The 21,692-nt window shown below is 45.2% G+C and overlaps 1 protein-coding gene across 2 annotated transcripts in view; it reads left to right on the plus strand.

Annotated features, from left to right (window-relative positions):
- ezrb (ezrin b) overlaps positions 1-21,630 on the plus strand; it is a 46,382-nt gene extending 24,752 nt beyond the window's left edge. For both annotated transcript variants that reach the window (XM_084151470.1, XM_084151471.1), the window contains exons 8-15: positions 179-325; positions 4,950-5,046; positions 8,401-8,564; positions 9,986-10,116; positions 11,637-11,797; positions 14,219-14,311; positions 14,996-15,274; positions 18,868-21,630. In XM_084151470.1, coding sequence (XP_084007596.1) covers positions 179-325; positions 4,950-5,046; positions 8,401-8,564; positions 9,986-10,116; positions 11,637-11,797; positions 14,219-14,311; positions 14,996-15,274; positions 18,868-19,032 — 1,237 coding nt within the window. In that variant the 3' untranslated portion in view covers positions 19,033-21,630. The remainder of the gene's footprint in view (positions 1-178; positions 326-4,949; positions 5,047-8,400; positions 8,565-9,985; positions 10,117-11,636; positions 11,798-14,218; positions 14,312-14,995; positions 15,275-18,867) is intronic.
- The last annotated feature ends 62 nt before the right edge of the window (positions 21,631-21,692 follow it).

The following is a 21,692-nucleotide window of genomic DNA, read 5'->3' on the forward strand; positions in this document are numbered from 1 at the left end:
AGAAAGCAATTTACAAGTAATAGAGTGGATAGTGTCTTGTAGAGCAGATGAATAAATATTAAATAAATAGCACAGCAGCGTTGACTGTGTGTGTGTGTGTGTGTTTGTGTTTGTGTGTGTGTGGAGAGTCAAATCAATCCTAAACCATTCCTTCATTTGTCCATGTTTGATCCTGCAGGGAGGATGCCATGCTGGAGTACCTGAAGATCGCCCAGGACCTGGAGATGTACGGAGTCAACTACTTTGACATCAAGAACAAGAAGGGGACCGAGCTGTGGCTGGGAGTGGACGCCCTGGGACTGAACATCTACGAGAAGGAGGACAAGTAAGAAACAACATGGGGGATTGGAAGTGATGCAGACAATTACATTGATGAAGTTACAATCTATCTGCAATATTAAGCTGATCTACCCCTAAAAACATTAATAATAATAATAATAATAATTAAGAAACAACTGCCTCCAGAGTCCTGTTCAGTAGGTCACACCGGAGCAAAATGTTTTGCAAAGAAAAATGTAAATGTCCAGGTAGTCCCGCCCCATTTCAGTCTGTTTCAAAACGTTTATTCCCTACTGGACACCACCCATGTTCCCTCTCTGAACTGACCACTAGGGGGTCAATTCATGCAAAACTTGGTTGAACTACGATTCGATTGATGCTGCCGGTTGGGCAAGGTTTACACTTCTGGGTCTATTCCATTGATTCCATTGAGCCAGGCAAGCTCAATCAAACACAGCTAAAGTATTTGAAATATTTAAAATACTGTTTGAACCCAGGTCTAAAGTCATGTAGTCTATCTACCCATTCTGGTTCTGCTTGTCAACGATACCAGTTTGTTTTCCGGCCTTCGCTACAGTTCTGTGTCAGACATTGAAGCCTAATTCCAATGGATTTGACTATTGGAGCCGTCCAGGTTAACCCACGTCTTTAGTTAATCAGTACCAATGAAGATTATTCTCAACAGACAGTTACCACAACTCTATTCCCTTCCACTCTCTCTATCTTTTGATGAGCTTCTACCGTGTCTTCATACCCAAGGTTGCTCTGTGGATCTGTGATCCACCAAACACTTTGATGAGCTTCTACTGTGTCTTCATACCCAAGGTTGCTCTGTGGATCTGTGATCCACCAAACACTTTGCTGAAGCTCAAAAGTACAATATTTTACGAGATTGCTCGAGCGACACAAGCGGTAACTGCGTGATTATGTGTTAACTACTTGTTCCCGGTGAGGTCACTAAAGTTAATGGGTTAAAGTAGATTGTGACATAATATTCCAGAGTTCCAGATGGCGCAGACAGACATGGCAGCTCTGCTTCTAGCTCCTAAGCAACTTTGCACTCGTCCTAATATTTATATATTTCTTAATTTCATTCTTTTACTTTTAGATTTGTGTGTATTGTTGTGAATTGTTAGATACTACTGCACTGTTGGAGCTAGGAACACAAGCATTTTGCTACACCCACAATAACATCTGCTAAATATGTGTATGTGACCAATCAAATATACAGTCGATGGCCCTGCAGTCACTGACCCTCTGGCAGAGGGTTCAAATAGTATTTGTTTATTTTCAAATACTTTGAGTGTTTGAGTGAGCCTGCCCAAAGTGCTAGATGGGTGGGGTTTGCACTTTGCACTTTTGGGACTACTCCACTCAATCAAGCACAGCTAAAAGCACTGAAAAGTATGTCTGGAAGACATGCCAAAGTAGTGTTTTGAGTGCAGTGCACTAACCTCTTGCTGGGTTGTGTTGTTGACAACGGCCGTTGCTCCCTCCCTAGAGCTCCATGCACTGTTTAAACTCTCCATGCCAAAAGTCTATTGAAAGCAGTGTGGTCCTAGGCCCCCCAAAAGACTGTCTGGCCACAGATGGTAATGCTGTAACTTGAGTAGCCACAGACGGTAATGCTGTAACTCTGTAACTTGAGTGACCACAGATGGTAATGCTGTAACTTGAGTGGCCACAGATGGTAATGCTGTAACTCTGTAACTTGAGTGGCTACAGATGGTAATGCTGTAACTCTGTAACTTGAGTGGCTACAGATGGTAATGCTGTAACTCTGTAACTTGAGTGGCCACAGATGGTAATGCTGTAACTCTGTAACTTGAGTGGCCACAGATGGTAATGCTGTAACTCTGTAACTTGAGTGGCTACAGATGGTAATGCTGTAACTCTGTAACTTGAGTGGCCACAGATGGTAATGCTGTAACTCTGTAACTTGAGTGGCCACAGATGGTAATGCTGTAACTCTGTAACTTGAGTGGCTACAGATGGTAATGCTGTAACTCTGTAACTTGAGTGGCTACAGATGGTAATGCTGTAACTCTGTAACTTGAGTGGCTACAGATGGTAATGCTGTAACTCTGTAACTTGAGTGGCTACAGATGGTAATGCTGTAACTCTGTAACTTGAGTGGCTACAGATGGTAATGCTGTAACTCTGTAACTTGGATTTTTTGGGATTCCCCATTGTCTTACTCTCTACCCACATTATTGTGGCTTGTGTCCAAATTGTCTGGGGGTTTTATATTTAGCTTTAAATCCACACAAAGCACAAATTGATGAGTGTTCCATCAAAGTGTTTATTTACAGAAACTATTGTTCCATAGAATGGCTTTAAAGTTAATCTAACGCTTTTATTTTAATTTAGTAGTCTGGTACCTGTAAATCTGGCGAACCAAAGAGAAGAGAGAGACACTCAAACACAGGGCTTTGTGTGTGTCTGTAGGGTTCTTAGTGTCCTTGAGTGTGTGTGTGTGTGTGTGTGCGCGTGTGCGTGCATGTGTGTGTTTGTGCACTCTGGGCCTCGGCTGTAACCATGACTGGTTTTTCAAGCTGTGCGGTTCTGAAGAATGAGAAACTGACTTAGAGCGCAGGCCCCGCGACGAGAGTTCCAGGCCACAGACAATATGCAGCACTACTACTACCAAGGCCTCTCTCTCTCACACACACACACACACACACACACACACACACACACACACACACACACACACACACACACACACATACACACACACACGCACGCACACACACACATACACACACACATACACACACACACACACACACACACACACACATACACATACACACACACACATACACATACACATATACACACACACACACACACATACACACACACACATACACACACACACGTACACACACACACACACACACAGCATTGCTCCTTTTTGTGTCAGTTATGACCATTCTGCCACGGTTTTAGTCCTTAGGCCCTTTGTCAAACAAACACACACCCTCATTCAGCACAAGACATATAGCTAGCTTTCAGGACATGATTCCATTTGGACCCTATACCACACCACTGGGACCTTTTAGTTTGGAGAAAATAGGATGTCCTATATTGTCCCTGATTGCTGTATAAATCCATACAAATGCATGTTTGAGTTTCTATGAGATTCTATATAACCCGGAACACACCATATAATCTTTAGAATGGGCTAAGAGCCTCTGACCCTGGCAATTTGACTGGTGAACTCATTGTTCTTCAATGGAACATACCTCTGTTCAACCTCTGTGGGTACTGTGGATAACAGTCGTTAGGGGTCATTGGGAGGGGCTACCGTATACAAAATCTAATCTAGCACTTAGACATGCCTCTAAATAAGACCTTGTCTCTGTCCTCCTCTATCTGATCCTCGTCTACCACAAACAGGATAACCAGGTTCCTAAAGTTAACGCCCAGAGAGACAATGCTAATCTCTCCAAAAGACACAGCCAAGCACTCGAGATCCTAACTCAATCTGGTGCATGGTGCATGTCAGCAGTTATGTTTTCAAGATAGAGCACTTTCGGTACAGAGCAAAAACTGTAACAATGCTCACTAACATTGATGCTAAAATACCCTGTAGAGTTCAGGTTGGGATCCCTATGAAAAGCTTGTGAAAGAGCAAACTGCTCAGATAACCTCTAGCCTGGTACCAGATCTGTTTGTACAACACGTGACAAAACATGACATAGGTGCTAGTAAGACAGCACAAACAGATCTGGGATTCCTTAAGTGTATGTCACCCAGCGTCTGTAATTGATTGAAATACCAGTTCAGGCAGCAGCAGGGTTTCACAGTGTGTCACTGTGTGTCACTGTAAGGTGGATCAGACAAGGTGTGTGTGTGTCTGTGCGTGTGTGTCTGTAAAGTACCAAATTAGATTGGCATCCAGTCAATGTGTCTCTCTCTAGTACACAATGGACGAGCCTCGCCCGAGATTCCTCCCAACTAGCCCTATTGATACAGAGGCCAACATGTACAATACAGTAATACACACGGTCCTGCCTCAGACATGGATGAATCATCTCCTATTTGCACTTGTTTCCTACCACATCCCAGGATGCGTAACCAATGGCATAGACCTATGGCGCCCTGGTCAAAAGTAGTGCACTATATAAGGAATAAGGTGCCTCAGTGTTTCTCCTAACATTGTATGGGTGGGGCAGGCCCAGCCACCTAGCTCTGATCCGCCTGCCTAAAATCATTTCCATTGAAAGATTTGGCTACAATAACCCTGGATTGTGATTTGTAAAATAATCTGGAATAAATCTATGGAAAATGTACACTGTAATGTCCACTATTAAGCCATGTAAATATTTGTCCTGGAGGCAGCGCTGAGTGATTTCCATTAGATGGGCCAGCTGCAAAGTCAAAATTGGCTATATATCGTAAAAATTCATGAAAACAAACATTTTGCTTTTTGGTCTTAATTTAAGGTTAGGGTTAGGCATACGGTTAGCAGTGTGGTTAATGTTAAGGGTTAAGGTGAGGGTTAGGTTTTAAATGATATTGTATGACTTTGTGGCTGTGCCAGCTAGTGACTACCCTGCAGAGCTGCCTCCAGTACATGAGTCATCCCAATAAAAGCCAACCTGCTTAAAGCACATGCGGCCTACACAATACTTACACTGGTTTGCCTCCTCCCCCACCAGACTGACCCCAAAGATCGGCTTCCCTTGGAGCGAGATCAGGAACATCTCCTTCAACGACAAGAAGTTCATCATCAAACCCATCGACAAGAAGGCCCCGGTGAGTTAAACACTGTACACTGAGTGTACAAAACATTAGGAGACAGGTTACCGTAATTTTCAGACTATAAGCCGCGCCTTTTTTCCAATTTTTCGACCCTGCGGCTTATATAACGGTGCGGCTAATCTATGGATTTTTACAGCTAACGGCCACTAGAAGACCTCCTAAATCTATGGATTTTACAGGTTACAGTCCACCAACTTTAACTCTATGGGCTCTATGACCGGTCCGCGCCCCCCACCTTTAAGCGAACGAATTGAGGCTGTTATGAGGGCAAAAGGGGATGCAACTCAATATCAGAATCGGGCATCAGACTCAAGTCGCCATGATCCAGAACCACAATAACACTGTTTTGATGATGGATGGTATTCACCACATCACACACTGTCTTCACACAACACACTTAGCAAACAGCTGCAGCAGCTGTCCTGATGGACCAATACAAAACACAGTAAGCCTGGTCCCAGATCTGTTTGTGTTAGGCCAAACAACAACCATAGGAGTTGGCTATACAGCACAAACAGATCTGGGACCAGGCTAAAACACAATACAGTGTAAGTAAGAGGGAAAGGATGATGTTTACTGTGTATTAATGGTTAGTACAGTTACAGTATGTGGGTGTTGGCTCCCTCACCTCCCATATTGCCAGTTCTGCCTGCCTCCTCTCCTCTCCTCTCCTCTCCTCTCCTCTCCTCTCCTCTCCTCTCCTCTCCTCTCCTCTCCTCTCCTCTCCTCTCCTCTCCTCTCCTCTCCCCTCCCCTCCCCTCCCCTCCCCTCCCCTCCCCTCCCCTCCCCTCCCCTCCTCTCCTCTCCTCTCCTCTCCTCTCCTCTCCTCTCCTCTCCTCTCCTCTCCTCTCCTCTCCTCTCCTCTCCTCTCCTCTCCTCTCCTCTCCTGTCTCCTTGGGAGCAGCAGGCCCATTAGCCCTATCCTCAATCCCATCACCCATTGTCAACTGAACCTTGGGTACAGCCCCTGTTGGCACAGATAGGGAGCAACACAGACACACATGCACACAAACGTGAACGAGGATGCATGTGCACACACACACACATGTGCACACACACACAAACACAGACACACACACAGACACACACGCACGTCCATACACACATGTGCATACACACCCTGAGTGCTCTTCTAATGTCCTAATGTCCATCAAGCCTCTACGCTCAACAGACCTTATCTCTTTCTGCTCAAGCCAGTGTGTGTGTGTGTCTCAGGGTTTCCGTTAGCCGGTAATTGCCGCCCTTATGGCAGATAAAAACGATTAAAAGCCAATAAATAAAATTGTTGCTGGCCAAATTGACCGTGAGAAAAAACAATCCCATGGCAAAATAATGTTTTTATTCATTGATGGAAATATCAGTCGATGGAAATACATTTGACCATCATGCTTATTGGTCTATGGGTACATTTGCTGAATTTAGTGGAATTAAATTGGGGCATCTTTATTTTCATTAGTCATCATGTATCTTATGTATTACCCGTGCACAGCATACAGAGAGCCTACTCACCTCAGCACTAGAGCTGCTGCAGCTCCTCAGCTTGTTGCTGCTTGAGTGGTGCAGTGCTAGCTGTGGTGCAGTGCTAGCTGTGGTGCAGTGCTAGCTGTGGTGCAGTGCTAGCTGTGGTGCAGTGCTAGCTGTGGTGCAGTGCTAGCTGTGGTGCAGTGCTAGCTGTGGTGCAGTGCTAGCTGTGCCACTAGAGATCCTGGTTCGAATCCAGGCTCTGTCGTAGCCGGCCGTGACCGGGAGACCCATGGGGCGGCGCACAATTGGCCCAGCGTCGTCCAGGGTAGGGGAGGGAATGGCCGGTAGGGATGTAGCTCAGTTGGTAGAGCATGGCGTTTGCAATGCCAGGGTTGTGGGTTCGATTCCCACGGGGGGCCAGTATGAAAAAATATATATATATGTATGCACTCACTAACTGTAAGTTGCTCTGGATAAGAGTGTCTGCTAAAATGATGTAAATGAAACATGCTTTTAAAAGCCCAGCAATTCTAAATGTAATTGCGTGCTTAAAACAGTTTTGATGGCCTGGATTAAAAAGAGCTACTATTTTTATTTCTCAACTGGTAATTGAAGCACGCTTCCCATTCGCCATTCAAGTGCATAGGCAACGGTAGGTAGGCAGGCGGAAGCAGTATGCATTTTGAAAACATATACTTGAAACGTGGAGGCAATTATTTTATAAAGACTTCCTCATATGCCATGGAAACAAGTGTTTCTCTCCTGTTCTATTGGTTTTCATATCAACTTTCTTTCATTGTCCAGAAGCCAAAGGCACAATCATAGTCATATTAGCAACCCATCATAGTTGTTGCATTTCTTTAGTTTCTAATAGATATTTTCATCTCTGTCACATGTGGAACCGCTCGCATCAGGTGCGCTGTTTAGAATGGTGTTTTTCTTGCCAATTGCATTTTGGCAAATGTTTGAAAATGACATTTTATTGGCTGCTTCATTACAGGAGTTGCGTGTTCTGTTAAGATGAATTACCATAATCTAAATGTGATTTCTGTCATTCTGAGCATCGTGGTTGGACGCCCTAATCGGTTACGCACACAATGCATATGATTCCAGTAAATTAAAATATTTCCGGTCACGTTATCCAGCACCACGTTTTCCTAATGGAAACCCTGGTGTACGTGTGTGTGTGTGTGTGTGTGTGTGTGTGTGTGTGTGTGTGTGTGTGTGTGTGTGTGTGGGGTCAGCCTAACTGTGGTCAGTAACCGCAGATGGGAAGTGTCTCCTTCAAATGAATGGTTTAGTTTAGTCATCCCTACTGCTCCTTTCAGCTGCCATTTTAACTTTCCATTCCAAGCTAAATGGTCGCTATGGGTGTTGTCATACAGAGTGTAGGACTCTGCACCTGCCTACTGTTAGTAGAGCCTTTGTCATGTCAACGTTATGGAAACACTAAAGATGGCTGGCTGCAAGACTATTTAGTCTGACCTCTCTACCCCCCTCTACACCCCCCTCTTTCTCTCTACCCCCTCTCTCTACCCCCCTCTTTCTCTACCCCCTCTCTCTACCCCTCTGTCTCTCTACCCCCCCTTTCTCTACCCCCCTCTCTCTCTCTACCCCCCCTCATTCTCTACCCCCCTCTCTCTCTCTACCCCCCCTTTCTCTACCCCCTCTCTCTACCTCCCTCTCTCTCTCTACCCCCTCTCTCAACCCCCCCTTTCTCTACCCCCTCTCTCTACTCCCTCTCTGTCTTCACCCCCTCTCTCTACCCCCCTCTCTCTCTACCCCCCTCTCTCTCAACCCCCCTCTCTCTACCCCTCTCTCTACCCCCCTCTCTCTCAACCCCCCTCTCTACCCCCGTCTTTCTTCTCTCTCTCCTTCTCTCAGGACTTTGTGTTCTTCGCCCCTCGCCTGCGCATCAACAAGCGTATCCTCCAGCTGTGCATGGGCAACCACGAGCTGTACATGCGCCGCCGCAAGCCAGACACCATCGAGGTGCAGCAGATGAAGGCCCAGGCCCGCGAGGAGAAACACCAGAAACAGATGGAGAGGTGTGTGCGTGTCTGCGCTTGTGTGTGTGTGAATGTGCGTGTGTGTGTGTGTGTGTGCGCATGCTTGTGCGTGTTTATGAGTTTAGAATAGGGGTGGCCAACTCTCCTCCTGGAGAACTACTGTATGTGCATGCTTTTGCTCCATCCCTACACAAACAGACCTGATCAGTTTCAGAATATCACTCACAAAAAGGGATATATTGTATCCCACTTCACATGATCAGAGTTGTCCAGAGTAGCAAAAATGTGCCGTTAATCATATCTTAGCATGTATCTCTTGCTCCAAAGCTTAGCACGCTCTTCATTATAGCAAGACATGCTCAGCACCTTTGTAGGCTTCACAGGTACATGAAGTACTGCAGCGCTAGGTCACTAGCATAACTAGATTAATCCCAGCGTAGCACTGATGATTCAATAGCATGACTTCATTCTGGGATGAGTGAAGCGACCTGAAGACAAGGTTGTGGGAGCTGTCTGCCGGTGCTGTCTCTGCTAGTGTCAGCTGGACAGTATCGTCTCTGCACAGATGTTCAAACAACATGTAACACAGTCATTCATTACGCTGGACATGGCCAGGGTCTGTCACAATCACCTGTAGGACTTTCTTTATACGGTAACCTAACCCTAACCCTAACCCTACACGGGAACCTAACCCTACACTGGAACCTAACCCTAACCCTACACTGGAACCTAACCCTAACCCTACACTGGAACCTAACCCTAACCCTACACTGGAACCTAACTCTAACCCTACACTGGAACCTAACTCTAACCCTACACTGGAACCTAACCCTAACCCTACACTGGAACCTAACTCTAACCCTACACTGGAACCTAACCCTAACCCTACACTGGAACCTAACCCTAACCCTACACTGCCAACCCTCAACAATAAAGGGAAAGGGTGTCATTGTATCGCTAGTGTAGATTGTTTAACCAGCTTATTTAACATCACTGAACAAACTACAAAGGGTATCTGTAGAATGACAGTTTATGCCTGCTACATTGTGCCCCCAAATGTGTTTGCTTGCTTTGTGTGTGTGTGTGTGTGTGTACAAAGGATGTGTCTCTACTCAATGTGTGTAAAATCAGTGTGTGTGTACAAAGTATGTGTCTCTACTCAATGTGTGTAAAATCAGTGTGTGTGTGTGTGTGTACAAAGTATGTGTCTCAACTCAATGTGTGTCAAATCTGTGTGTGTGTATGTAGAAAGTATGTGTCTCTACTCAATGTGTGTAAAATCAGTGTGTGTGTGTAGAAAGTATGTGTCTCTACTCAATGTGTGTAAAATCAGTGTGTGTGTGTGTGTGTGCCCTCACACACAGCGAGAGGGGCCAGTGGCCCCTGAGTGGTTGTTAGTTTATTAGTCAGCACACGTCAGCCTCTCTTTGTGTCTCACACCGGCCCTCTCTTATCTGCAGGGCCCAGCTGGAGAACGAGAAGAAGAAGAGGGAGGCCATAGAGAAAGAGAAGGAGCAGATGGAGAGAGAGAAGCAGGAGCTGATGATGAGACTCTACCAGTTTGAGGAGAAGACCAAGAAGGCAGAGAAAGGTAGGACCGGGGAGAACAGGGTCTGACTGGGGAGGACACTAGGGTCAACCAGAGCACATTTATCACCTAAATGTAGGGAGACGTGTGTGTGTGTGTATGTGTGTGAGAGAAAGAGAGACAGAGAGTGTGTGTGTGTGTGTGTGTGCTGCATTTTCATGCCGCATTAAATAAAATAGCCTAAAACAGTAACGATATTTGAGAACATCGCGCTCAGTTGACAACAATTTGCATTGAAATAGTTCAAACATTCTGGTCTATTTTACTGGAAGTAGTAGTATACAGGTAGCCTTGTGCTTATGTCCTGGTGGACCCCAGATAGCCCGGCGGGATTGTTTCTGCAGGGTTAGATATCAGCTATCAGGCTGATAAGGCATTTACTGACCGTCAAGGCTTCCTCATCGACCTTTGTTTGTAACCCTATATACATGGGTCATATTCATTAGACATCAACGGGAAGAAAAGCTACTAAAACAGGGAGGGACTACCTGAACGTGTACAATAAGAAATGCTTGTTTTCGTTTTCCGTTGCAAAACATTTCTGCAATTTCTCCATATTCAGTCTAGCCGATAGCGTATACCGTCTCTCGGATTTACTTAACAGGATTATTATTGTATTATTATTGCCATGATTACACAGACTATGTGAATTAATGAGGAGGCGGAACACACCTTAATTCAAACTGTTGTTAGAAAATACAACTTGTTAGAAAATAATTTGAAATTGACAAGTTGAAACATAGCCTATAGATAATTAGCAGGCATCGCGTGTTAACTGTCCTGTTGTGTAACAATCACATGTTGGAACAGTGAGTGCATTCTGACATCACCTGCATAAAACAACTCACGCTGGGGGGCGACTATTTGGAACTCACGTGTGAAAAGGTTAAACCAACATCTCTGAAACCACATTAGTTTCAAGTTTCATATTTTATTTGTCACATGCACAGTGGAATGCTTAACTTGCAAACCCTTCACAACAGTGTTCAATATTCAATATATTCTATTCAATATTCAATCATTAACATGCATTAGCAATATTCTTAGATGTGCGGCTCTTCTGCAAAATCATTCAGTATGTGTGTGTGTCGTGTGTATGATTTGTGTCTTCTCTGTCTCTCTGTGTATCAGCTGTGTGTGTACGTGTGTCTTACCTCTCTCGTTCGATCTCTCTCTCTTTCTATCTCTATCTCTATCTCTCTCTTTCTATCTCTATCTCTATCTCTCTCTTTCTATCTCTCTCTTTCTATCTCTCTCTCTCTTTCTATCTCTCTTTCTATCTCTCTTTCTATCTCTCCCTCTCTCTGTCTCTCCCCCCCCCCCCCCCCCCCCTCTCTCTCTCTCTCTCTCTCTCTCTCTCTCTCTCTCTCTCTCTCTCTCTCTCTCTCTCTCTCTCTCTCTCTCTCTCTCTCTCTCTCTCTCTCTCTCTTTCTCTCCCCTTCTCTCTCTCTCTCCCCTTCTCTCTCTCTCCCCCTTCTCACTCTGGCTCTCTCTCTCTCCTCCCCTCTCTCTCTCCTCTCCAGACCTCCAGGAGCAGATGCAACGTGCCACGCAGCTGGAGGTGGAGAGGAGGCTGGCCGAGGACGAGGCGGCCCGCCTGGAGGCTGAGCGTCAGGCCGCCCTGCTGGCCAAAGAGGAGCTGGCCCGCCACGCCCAGGACCAGATGCACAACCAGGAGCAGCTGGTGAGAACCACCACACAACCATTGTACAACCATGTTATAACATGTCACAACCCCCATAACCTTACTGTACTGTACAATAATGCTACCATGTCACAGCAAATTGAAACCCCGCTATAACCTACTACACTGTACTATACTGTACAATTCTGAAGTTGATGTATCTGTGACAAAAGACTGTGTTAGCCTGCTGAGCTTAAGCCTAGGCAGCACCTCTTTAACATGTACAACTCCAAACCACACCTCACTGCAGCGCACTGTGCAGAGCTGAAATGAACTCCTCTATGCAGCACTGAAGACTGCGCCTCTCTAGACCAAACCTTACTGTAATAATGTCCTCACCATAGTAAAACTGGACTGCAATCTATTATGCCAGACAGTGTCCACCCCACCCCACCCTGCTCTGCACCCTGCTTTGCTCTGCATCAGACCACACACAGGTCACTTTACCAGACCTGACAGTAAACCTGTAGTCCAGGGTGAAGGCAATTGACAGTGGAACACTGAGGCTGTTTTTATAGGGACACGTTGGACAACAGCCACTCTGAACCAACCCCATAACAGAGCAATGTGTCATGATAAACAGATAAAGACACCAGACATTAAGACACTATAGTCTCTGCAAAGAAACGGAATGTAGGATACGCTACAAGAGTTGCTCTAATGGGGCTTTCCTCAAACATGTATTGCCTCGCTATGACCCCATATATACCATAGGCACCACTGGTATGAACATTGCAACATGATCTACTGTTTCTCTCAAAATCTCCTCAGCTTTAACTAGGTACACTGGAGGCTCCAGTGACTAAGCAGCAGTCTAGCCTAGCAACCTGTTGACTATTTTCAATAGAGGCTGTGTTGGCCCTTTTCCCAGCTGAACACACTTCACAGAGGTGTTTTATGGTCAAGTATCCCCACTGTGTGTGTGTGGTGCTTTTGTGCTGGGCTTTGTGTGTGTGTGTGTGTGTGTGTGTGTGCATGCGTGTGTGTGTGCAGTATTTACCGTCCCAGACATCACACGCACGCTGCGAACAACAAAAGCAGACTTACTTAGCCCTACAATAAGCACTGAGCACTGCACTCTACTCTGATGTACTCTACTGCAGGTCTCTCTGCTCTCTGGTACCATGGTGGATCTACTATATGGCCCACACCATTGAGTTAGAAAGAGGACTCTAGATGGATATAACCAGTTTTAATGGTGCTGCCCATGCTTTCACAGATGCCAGATTGGCACAGATACAAAGATGAGTCCTCTATCTAACTCTATGGCCCTGAAGTCATTATACCTCATCACCAGATTATTAGCCCCAGCACATGTTGAGACAGACTGGACTCTGGCCAGCCCCAGCATATGTTGAGACAGACTGGACTCTGGCCAGCCCCAGCACATGTTGAGACAGACTGGACTCTGGCCAGCCCCAGCACATGTTGAGACAGTCTGGACTCTGGCCAGCCCCAGCACATGTTGAGACAGACTGGACTCTGGCCAGCCCCAGCACATGTTGAGACAGACTGGACTCTGGCCAGCCCCAGCACATGTTGAGACAGACTGGACTCTGGCCAGCCCCAGCACATGTTGAGACAGTCTGGACTCTGGCCAGCCCCAGCACATGTTGAGACAGTCTGGACTCTGGCCAGCCCCAGCACATGTTGAGACAGACTGGACTCTGGCCAGCCCCAGCACATGTTGAGACAGACTGGACTCTGGCCAGCCCCAGTACATGTTGAGACAGACTGGACTCTGGCCAGCCCCAGCACATGTTGAGACAGACTGGACTCTGGCCAGCCCCAGTACATGTTGAGACAGACTGGACTCTGGTCAGCCCCAGCACATGTTGAGACAGTCTGGACTCTGGCCAGCCCCAGTACATGTTGAGACAGACTGGACTCTGGTCAGCCCCAGTACATGTTGAGACAGACTGGACTCTGGTCAGCCCCAGTACATGTTGAGACAGACTGGACTCTGGCCAGCCCCAGTACATGTTGAGACAGACTGGACTCTGGCCATCCCCAGTACATGTTGAGACAGACTGGACTCTGGCCAGCCCCAGTACATGTTGAGACAGACTGGACTCTGGTCAGCCCCAGTACATGTTGAGACAGACTGGACTACTCCGCCCTGTACTGCTCTCTGCTTCTCTTTTCTCTCTTCTGGAAGGTGACTTATACATCTCTGTCCTAATGTTCACTTTTTACTCAAAATGTCCAGCCCTTAATTAAAACCTGTAGCCCTCCACACTGTCCCCTCCACACTATCCCCTCCACACTATCCCCTCCACCCCTCTCTGTCTCTCCATCCCTTCCCACAGACCTGTAGTATTTTGTCTACTGTACCCAAACTGTCCTCCTCCTTGTCTGTCCCAGATGTTTAAGTCCTCACCTATTTCCCTCCTCTCCTCTCTCCTCTGTTCTCTGTATCAGGCTGCGGAGCTGGCCGAGCACACAGCCAGGATCGCCCTGCTGGAGGAGGCCAGGAGACGCAAGGAGGAGGAGGCTGATACATGGCAACACAGGGTGAGTCACACACACACACACACACACACCCACACACACATGAACAAACGCATGCGCGCATATGTACGCACACACAAGCACGCACAATTGGATGCACACACACACACACACATGCACACACACAATCAGGGCTCTATTAAATCAGATCCGCTTTAGCCGGTGTTGGAGGTGGAACTGTGTTAGAGCTGTCAGATCCAAGTGGCTCCTGGTATTATACCTAAAGAGGACATTTTCATTGGCTGCATGGTGTCGCATTAAGAGAAATCCCATGTAGCCTTGAATACAAGTTGGAACACTGGAATGTGAGATGTAATCTACACCTAGATTAGGCTGATAGAAATCCGTATTATTTCTATATAGCCTACACTTTCTGGTTCTGAACTTCTAACGAGAGTGGGACGGGTGTGGCTTCGTGACAATGAACAAGGGCAGCTGCTCACCGATTTGACAGCACCAACACAGTTACACCAACGCCAAGATATCAGCTATGCGATATCGCCGGTTAACACTCGATCTGATTGAACCTATGTCACCTAGTCACTTAACTGTATTTACTCTACCATTGATATGGAATCACTTTTTTTCTGTGGCTCAAGATCAGAACAGGTTGTATTGTAATGTGGGGCATTCCATAGTGTTCTGTAATAGTAAACCTCTCCCTGTCCTCCCACCCCACCCCCTCAGGCTCAGGAGGCCCAGAACGACCTGCTGAAGACCAAGGAGGAGCTGCAGATGGTCATGACGGCCCCTCCTCTGGCGCCCCCTCCCCCCATGTTTGTGGAGGTGCCCATGTTTGTGGACAACCACGACGTTTTGATGGTGGAGGAGCAGAACGACCACGACAGCGAGAACAACAGCACGTACAGCGCCGACCTGCAGAACGAAGGCTTTAACGACCACCGCCGAGAGGAGGAGCGCCTCACCGAGGCCGAGAAGAACGAGCGTGTGCAGAGGCAGCTCATGGTAAGAGAGATTAGTCGTGCGAGTTTGCAGGGATTGTTTGGTTGCTTAATGGGTTGAGTGATCGATTGATCACTTGATTGATTGTTTAAATAATTAATGAATTAAATCATTCAGTCTTGAATTGTATATTACTGATAGAAAAGCAACCTATATTCCCTCTCTTACTGTCGTTTTAATCGTTAAGAAAAAATCACTAACCGAAAAAAAATGTTTTTTTTTCTTCCACAAGATTTACATCACAGTGCAGTTATCACAAAACTATTACTAACAGGTCCTGATCATCATCATAAAGGGAACATTTTTTATTAAACAAATAGCTAATGCAACAATGATGTAATGTTAGTAGGAGATATGAATCTTTTAAATGATTTGCCACGGATATAAAGCGCTCCACACGTCATCGTTGTTAAGTAGAAAACATGTCAGAGAAAGGCAAGCGACAGCAGCAAACAGCCTGCCCTGCCCCTATCGAGTCTGCTGCTACGCTGTGCTTTGAGCTGACCCAACGTTACAACATAGCGATTGGTGCTTTGGAAACATGCAGAAGTACAGACTGACTGCTGGGAACATGTCTACAACTTCATCAGCAAGTTGTCAAACTATTGTAATTAAGTGCCAAGCTACACACTGTTTATCAGTGCAGGGCCCAACATCCTTAGCTAGCTAGCTAAAATTCCATCCCTGTGTTTGTCAGTGAAGGTAGCTAGCAGCATGCAGGCTACAACAAGCTAAATCAGCTGATGAAGTCACTGGCGACCGATATATTTGCACATATTTTGTGCAGGAGTAGAGAGATGTTGTTTTTACAACTTTCTTACTGTCTATCAGAGTATGCGTCCGTGTCTGCCCCAGTGCCCGTGTTTCATAGCGAGTGAGTCATGCACAAGACAGGTCGTGGGAGAAAATGCTCGCAAATGGAATTTATCATTTTTTTTTTAGTCATTTAGCAGACGCTCTTATCCAGAGCGACTTACAGGAGCAATTAGGGTTAAGTGCCTTGCTCAAGGGCACATCGACAGATTATTCACCTAGTCGGCTCGGGGATTAGAACCAGCGACCTTTCGGTTACTGGCACAACGCTCTTAACCACTAAGCTACCCGCCGCCCCATAATAGAATATTGATACGTGTCAGTTGAGACGACGAGTGTACATCGTCTCAATGCTCATTTAGGCCAAAACACTTGCAAACTTGAGTGATCACTATCTATCGAACACAACAGCAAGTGGCCACGTGATAAAGGGTTTAGGGGCCAAGTGTTCGGTTTGAGATTTAGCCTATGACTGAGGTAAATAGAACTTCATTTCCCTCTAGCAGACATACCCAATAGGACCACCATGCGAAATAGGACCATATTCTGCATTGTGAATTAATGTGGAATTGAATGAATTTGTCTTGTTGTTTTAATGGAAAACAGATAAAAATTGTATTTTAAACGTTAAGAAAATTGTTCCATTTGTCACATCGCTAATTCTGATTGGATGGTACAGAACTACCCGTACATTTAATTGAATAACACGGAAAAGGTTACTCGGTAGTCCACTACAACATATAATTATAGACTAACAGGTGAAAACTACTTAGCCAAATATGGCATTAAAATGATGTTAACAGGGACCTAACATGGTAGTTGAAAATATATGGTTAACAACTCGAGTTTCCCTTCCAGGAGAATGTGTCTTCGTCAGCCGGGAATAAGCAGCCCTAGCAGAGGAATTTCTCTGTCAGCGTTGTGGCCGTTTCTCAGAATAGTGCAGTTTCTGAGCAGAAGTGAAGCGTTAAATACACACAGTGCATACGTACTGCTGATTTACTATTTGTGTCTAAATATAATATACTGGATATATATATTGAATTATAATAATAATAATATAGAGTGGGGGAAAAAAGTATTTAGTCAGCCACCAATTGTGCAAGTTCTCCCACTTAAAAAGATGAGAGGCCTGTAATTTTCATCATAGGTACACGTCAACTATGACAGACAAAATGAGAAAAAAAAATCCAGAAAATCACATTGTAGGATTTTTTATGAATTTATTTGCAAATTATGGTGGAAAATAAGTATTTGGTCAATGACAAAAGTTTCTCAATACTTTGTTATATACCCTTTGTTGGCAATGACACAGGTCAAACGTTTTTTGTAAGTCTTCACAAGGTTTTCACACACTGTTGCTGGTATTTTGGCCCATTCCTCCATGCAGATCTCCTCTAGAGCAGTGATGTTTTGGGGCTGTCGCTGGGCAACACGGACTTTCAACTCCCACCAAAGATTTTCTATGGGGTTGAGATCTGGAGACTGGCTAGGCCACTCCAGGACCTTGAAATGCTTCTTACGAAGCCACTCCTTCGTTGCCCGGGCGGTGTGTTTGGGATCATTGTTATGCTGAAAGACCCAGCCACGTTTCATCTTCAATGCCCTTGCTGATGGAAGGAGGTTTTCACTCAAAATCTCACGATACATGGCCCCATTCATTCTTTCCTTTACACGGATCAGTCGTCCTGGTCCCTTTGCAGAAAAACAGCCCCAAAGCATGATGTTTCCACCCCCATGCTTCACAGTAGGTATGGTATTCTTTGGATGCAACTCAGCATTCTTTGTCCTCCAAACACGACGAGTTGAGTTTTTACCAAAAAGTTCTATTTTGGTTTCATCTGACCATATGACATTCTCCCAATCCTCTTCTGGATCATCCAAATGCACTCTAGCAAACTTCAGATGGGCCTGGACATGTACTGGCTTAAGCAGGGGGACACGTCTTGCACTGCAGGATTTGAGTCCCTGGCGGCGTAGTGTGTTACTGATGGTAGGCTTTGTTACTTTGGTCCCAGCTCTCTGCAGGTCATTCACTAGGTCCCCCCGTGTGGTTCTGGGATTTTTGCTCACCGTTCTTGTGATCATTTTGACCCCACGGGGTGAGATCTTGCGTGGAGGCCCAGATCGAGGGAGATTATCAGTGGTCTTGTATGTCTTCCATTTCCTAATAATTGCTCCCACAGTTGATTTCTTCAAACCAAGCTGCTTACCTATTGCAGATTCAGTCTTCCCAGCCTGGTGCAGGTCTACAATTTTTTTTCTGGTGTCCTTTGACAGCTCTTTGGTCTTGGCCATAGTGGAGTTTGGAGTGTGACTGTTTGAGGTTGTGGACAGGTGTCTTTTATACTGATAACAAGTTCAAACAGGTGCCATTAATACAGGTAACGAGTGGAGGACAGAGGAGCCTCTTAAAGAAGAAGTTACAGGTCTGTGAGAGCCAGAAATCTTGCTTGTTTGTAGGTGACCAAATACTTATTTTCCACCATAATTTGCTAATAAATTCATAAAAAATCCTACAATGTGATTTTCTGGAGAAAAAAAATCTCAATTTGTCTGTCATAGTTGACGTGTACCTATGATGAAAATTACAGGCCTCTCTCATCTTTTTAAGTGGGAGAACTTGCACAATTGGTGGCTGACTAAAAACTTTTTTTCCCCACTGTATAGGTTCAAATCTAGATCCAGATCTTCAACAGCTTGTCCGCTTGTTCACTCATGTCCTTGGCATGTTCCTCCCTTGTTGACTTCTTCTTGACTCATCGTGTTGTTCCTCCTTGCAGGCCCTGAGCTCAGAGCTGGCCCAGGCCCGCGACGACACTAAGCATACCCAGAACGATCTGCTACACACGGAGAACGTGCGCGCCGGCCGGGACAAGTACAAGACCCTGCGGCAGATCCGATCGGGCAACACCAAGCAGAGGATCGACGAGTTTGAGGCCTTATAAGAGGACCCCTCCCCAGAGGCCACGAGGGCCACACAGCCACGTACCCTTTCTGAATGGTCACTGAACTAATCCCTCCACTGCTACACACACACACACACACACACACACACACACACACACACACACACAGGAGCAGTATAAAGAGAGTGAGTGATACACACATCTGCATCACCACTTTTACCAGTTCCCCCTTACAGTGAGATAACTTACTCCTGTAAAAAGGCTTTTCAAATTCTTGTAAGAACTTACTAGTGCCAAAATATATATATTATTTTCTTTTAGCATAACAAATCTTCTTTCTGTTTTGATTGTATGCAATTTGATGCAATCAGACAAAATCACTCACCATTGTTTTTAACCAGAGGTGTGATGATGAGTAGTGGGACTAGACAATTATAGTACGCCATGATGTGCACATGATAGACATCAAGTACAGCCAATCAGAGCCTTGCTTTTTGGTGTTTCTTAAATGTGGTGTCAACGTTGAAAAAGGGCAATTCTTTCTCACAGGGACCACTCAGAAAGGGGAACATACAGTATATTGAAACTTTTACTCTTACTCACAGAAAAGTGTACTATGTTCAGTTTCATTGTGTTTTTCCATAATATTTGGAACACTTTCGTTTATGTTTAATATTGCTCTACAGTAGCTGGGAAATCATGAATAGTTTAATATTCATACGATATATGGATAATTTAAAAAAGGGTTATTTCCTCTTGGTTTGTATATTTCTGCTATTCTACTAATGATCACAAGAACATTTAATATGTATCAAAGGTTCTATATCAACCAAAATAATGATAGTTTTGTGTTCCATAAGGTTTTCTTTTAGATCACTAAATTAAAGAGATTTATTTGTAAATTATTACTTCATTTTTTTTTTTTTTTTACTTTAGAAAATATTCCACTGTATGTCATCAAATCGACATAATGAGATCCTATAGGTAGCTAGCAGCATTTTGTTATGCAGTTCACCGTAGCTAGCAGCATTTTGTCATGCAGTTCACCGTAGCTAGCAGCATTTTGTCATGCAGTTCACCGTAGCTAGCAGCATTTTGTCATGCAGTTCACCGTAGCTAGCAGCATTTTGTCATGCAGTTCAAGGTGGCTAGCAGCATTTTGTCATGCAGTTCAAGGTGGCTAGCAGCATTTTGTCATGCAGTTCACCGTAGCTAGCAGCATTTTGTTATGCAGTTCACCGTAGCTAGCAGCATTTTGTCATGCAGTTCACCGTAGCTAGCAGCATTTTGTCATGCAGTTCACCGTAGCTAGCAGCATTTTGTCATGCAGTTCACCGTAGCTAGCAGCATTTTGTCATGCAGTTCACCGTAGCTAGCAGCATTTTGTCATGCAGTTCACCGTAGCTAGCAGCATTTTGTCATGCAGTTCACCGTAGCTAGCAGCATTTTGTCATGCAGTTCACCGTAGCTAGCAGCATTTTGTCATGCAGTTCACCGTAGCTAGCAGCATTTTGTCATGCAGTTCACCGTAGCTAGCAGCATTTTGTCATGCAGTTCACCGTAGCTAGCAGCATTTTGTCATGCAGTTCACCGTAGCTAGCAGCATTTTGTCATGCAGTTCACCGTAGCTAGCAGCATTTTGTCATGCAGTTCACCGTAGCTAGCAGCATTTTGTCATGCAGTTCACCGTAGCTAGCAGCATTTTGTCATGCAGTTCACCGTAGCTAGCAGCATTTTGTCATGCAGTTCACCGTAGCTAGCAGCATTTTGTCATGCAGTTCACCGTAGCTAGCAGCATTTTGTCATGCAGTTCACCGTAGCTAGCAGCATTTTGTCATGCAGTTCACCGTAGCTAGCAGCATTTTGTCATGCAGTTCACCGTAGCTAGCAGCATTTTGTCATGCAGTTCACCGTAGCTAGCAGCATTTTGTCATGCAGTTCACCGTAGCTAGCAGCATTTTGTCATGCAGTTCAAGGTGGCTAGCAGCATTTCCAAGGCATACGTGCATCTTCTCCAGGAGCAAAGTGCTTATACAAAAACACTTAGGGCTCTATTCAATCTGTATCACTGAAGCGTTACAGATTGCGTTTTAGAAACGTAAAGGTAATCTCCGATTGAGCCGACACATGCAGCATTTAGCGTGAATACAGTCTCCGCTAACGCGGGAACATTACCTTTACATTTAAATCACGCTGTAACGCTGAATTTCTACAATTCAGATTGAATAGAGCATCATTTTTCCTTCTCTCTTTTTTTCTGTTTATGTTCCCGTGAAGGGAGGGATGAGAGGAGGACGTGTTTATTCTAAATGTTATGACGTCACCTAGCGAACAAAACTGGTTGATATTATGTTATTATGACATCATTTCAACCAGTTTTGCCCGCTGGGCACACATTTGTGGTTGTAACCCCACGAGATACCTTTTACTGTTGGATGTCCCTCTGGAGCCCCTGTAGGCTGCAGCCCCAGTCTCGCCATTCCCTCTATCTGGATGTGTACTAGACTAGTTTTTACTGACACTATAACCAAAACAACGACACACAGCGCTGCCTCTGGCCCGCTGTTCTTTATTCAAACTGGATTTTATAAATGAGGTGTTCAGCATATTGGCAATAAAGATCTCCTATGATTTCAACTTTGTACTGTGTTTTCACTTTCAGCTTTTTAATCTTCTGACTTGAGGGAAAAACTTTAACT

Source organism: Coregonus lavaretus (genome assembly GCF_964263955.1).
Source record: "Coregonus lavaretus genome assembly, chromosome: 33".
NCBI classification, from domain to species: Eukaryota; Metazoa; Chordata; class Actinopteri; order Salmoniformes; family Salmonidae; genus Coregonus; species Coregonus lavaretus.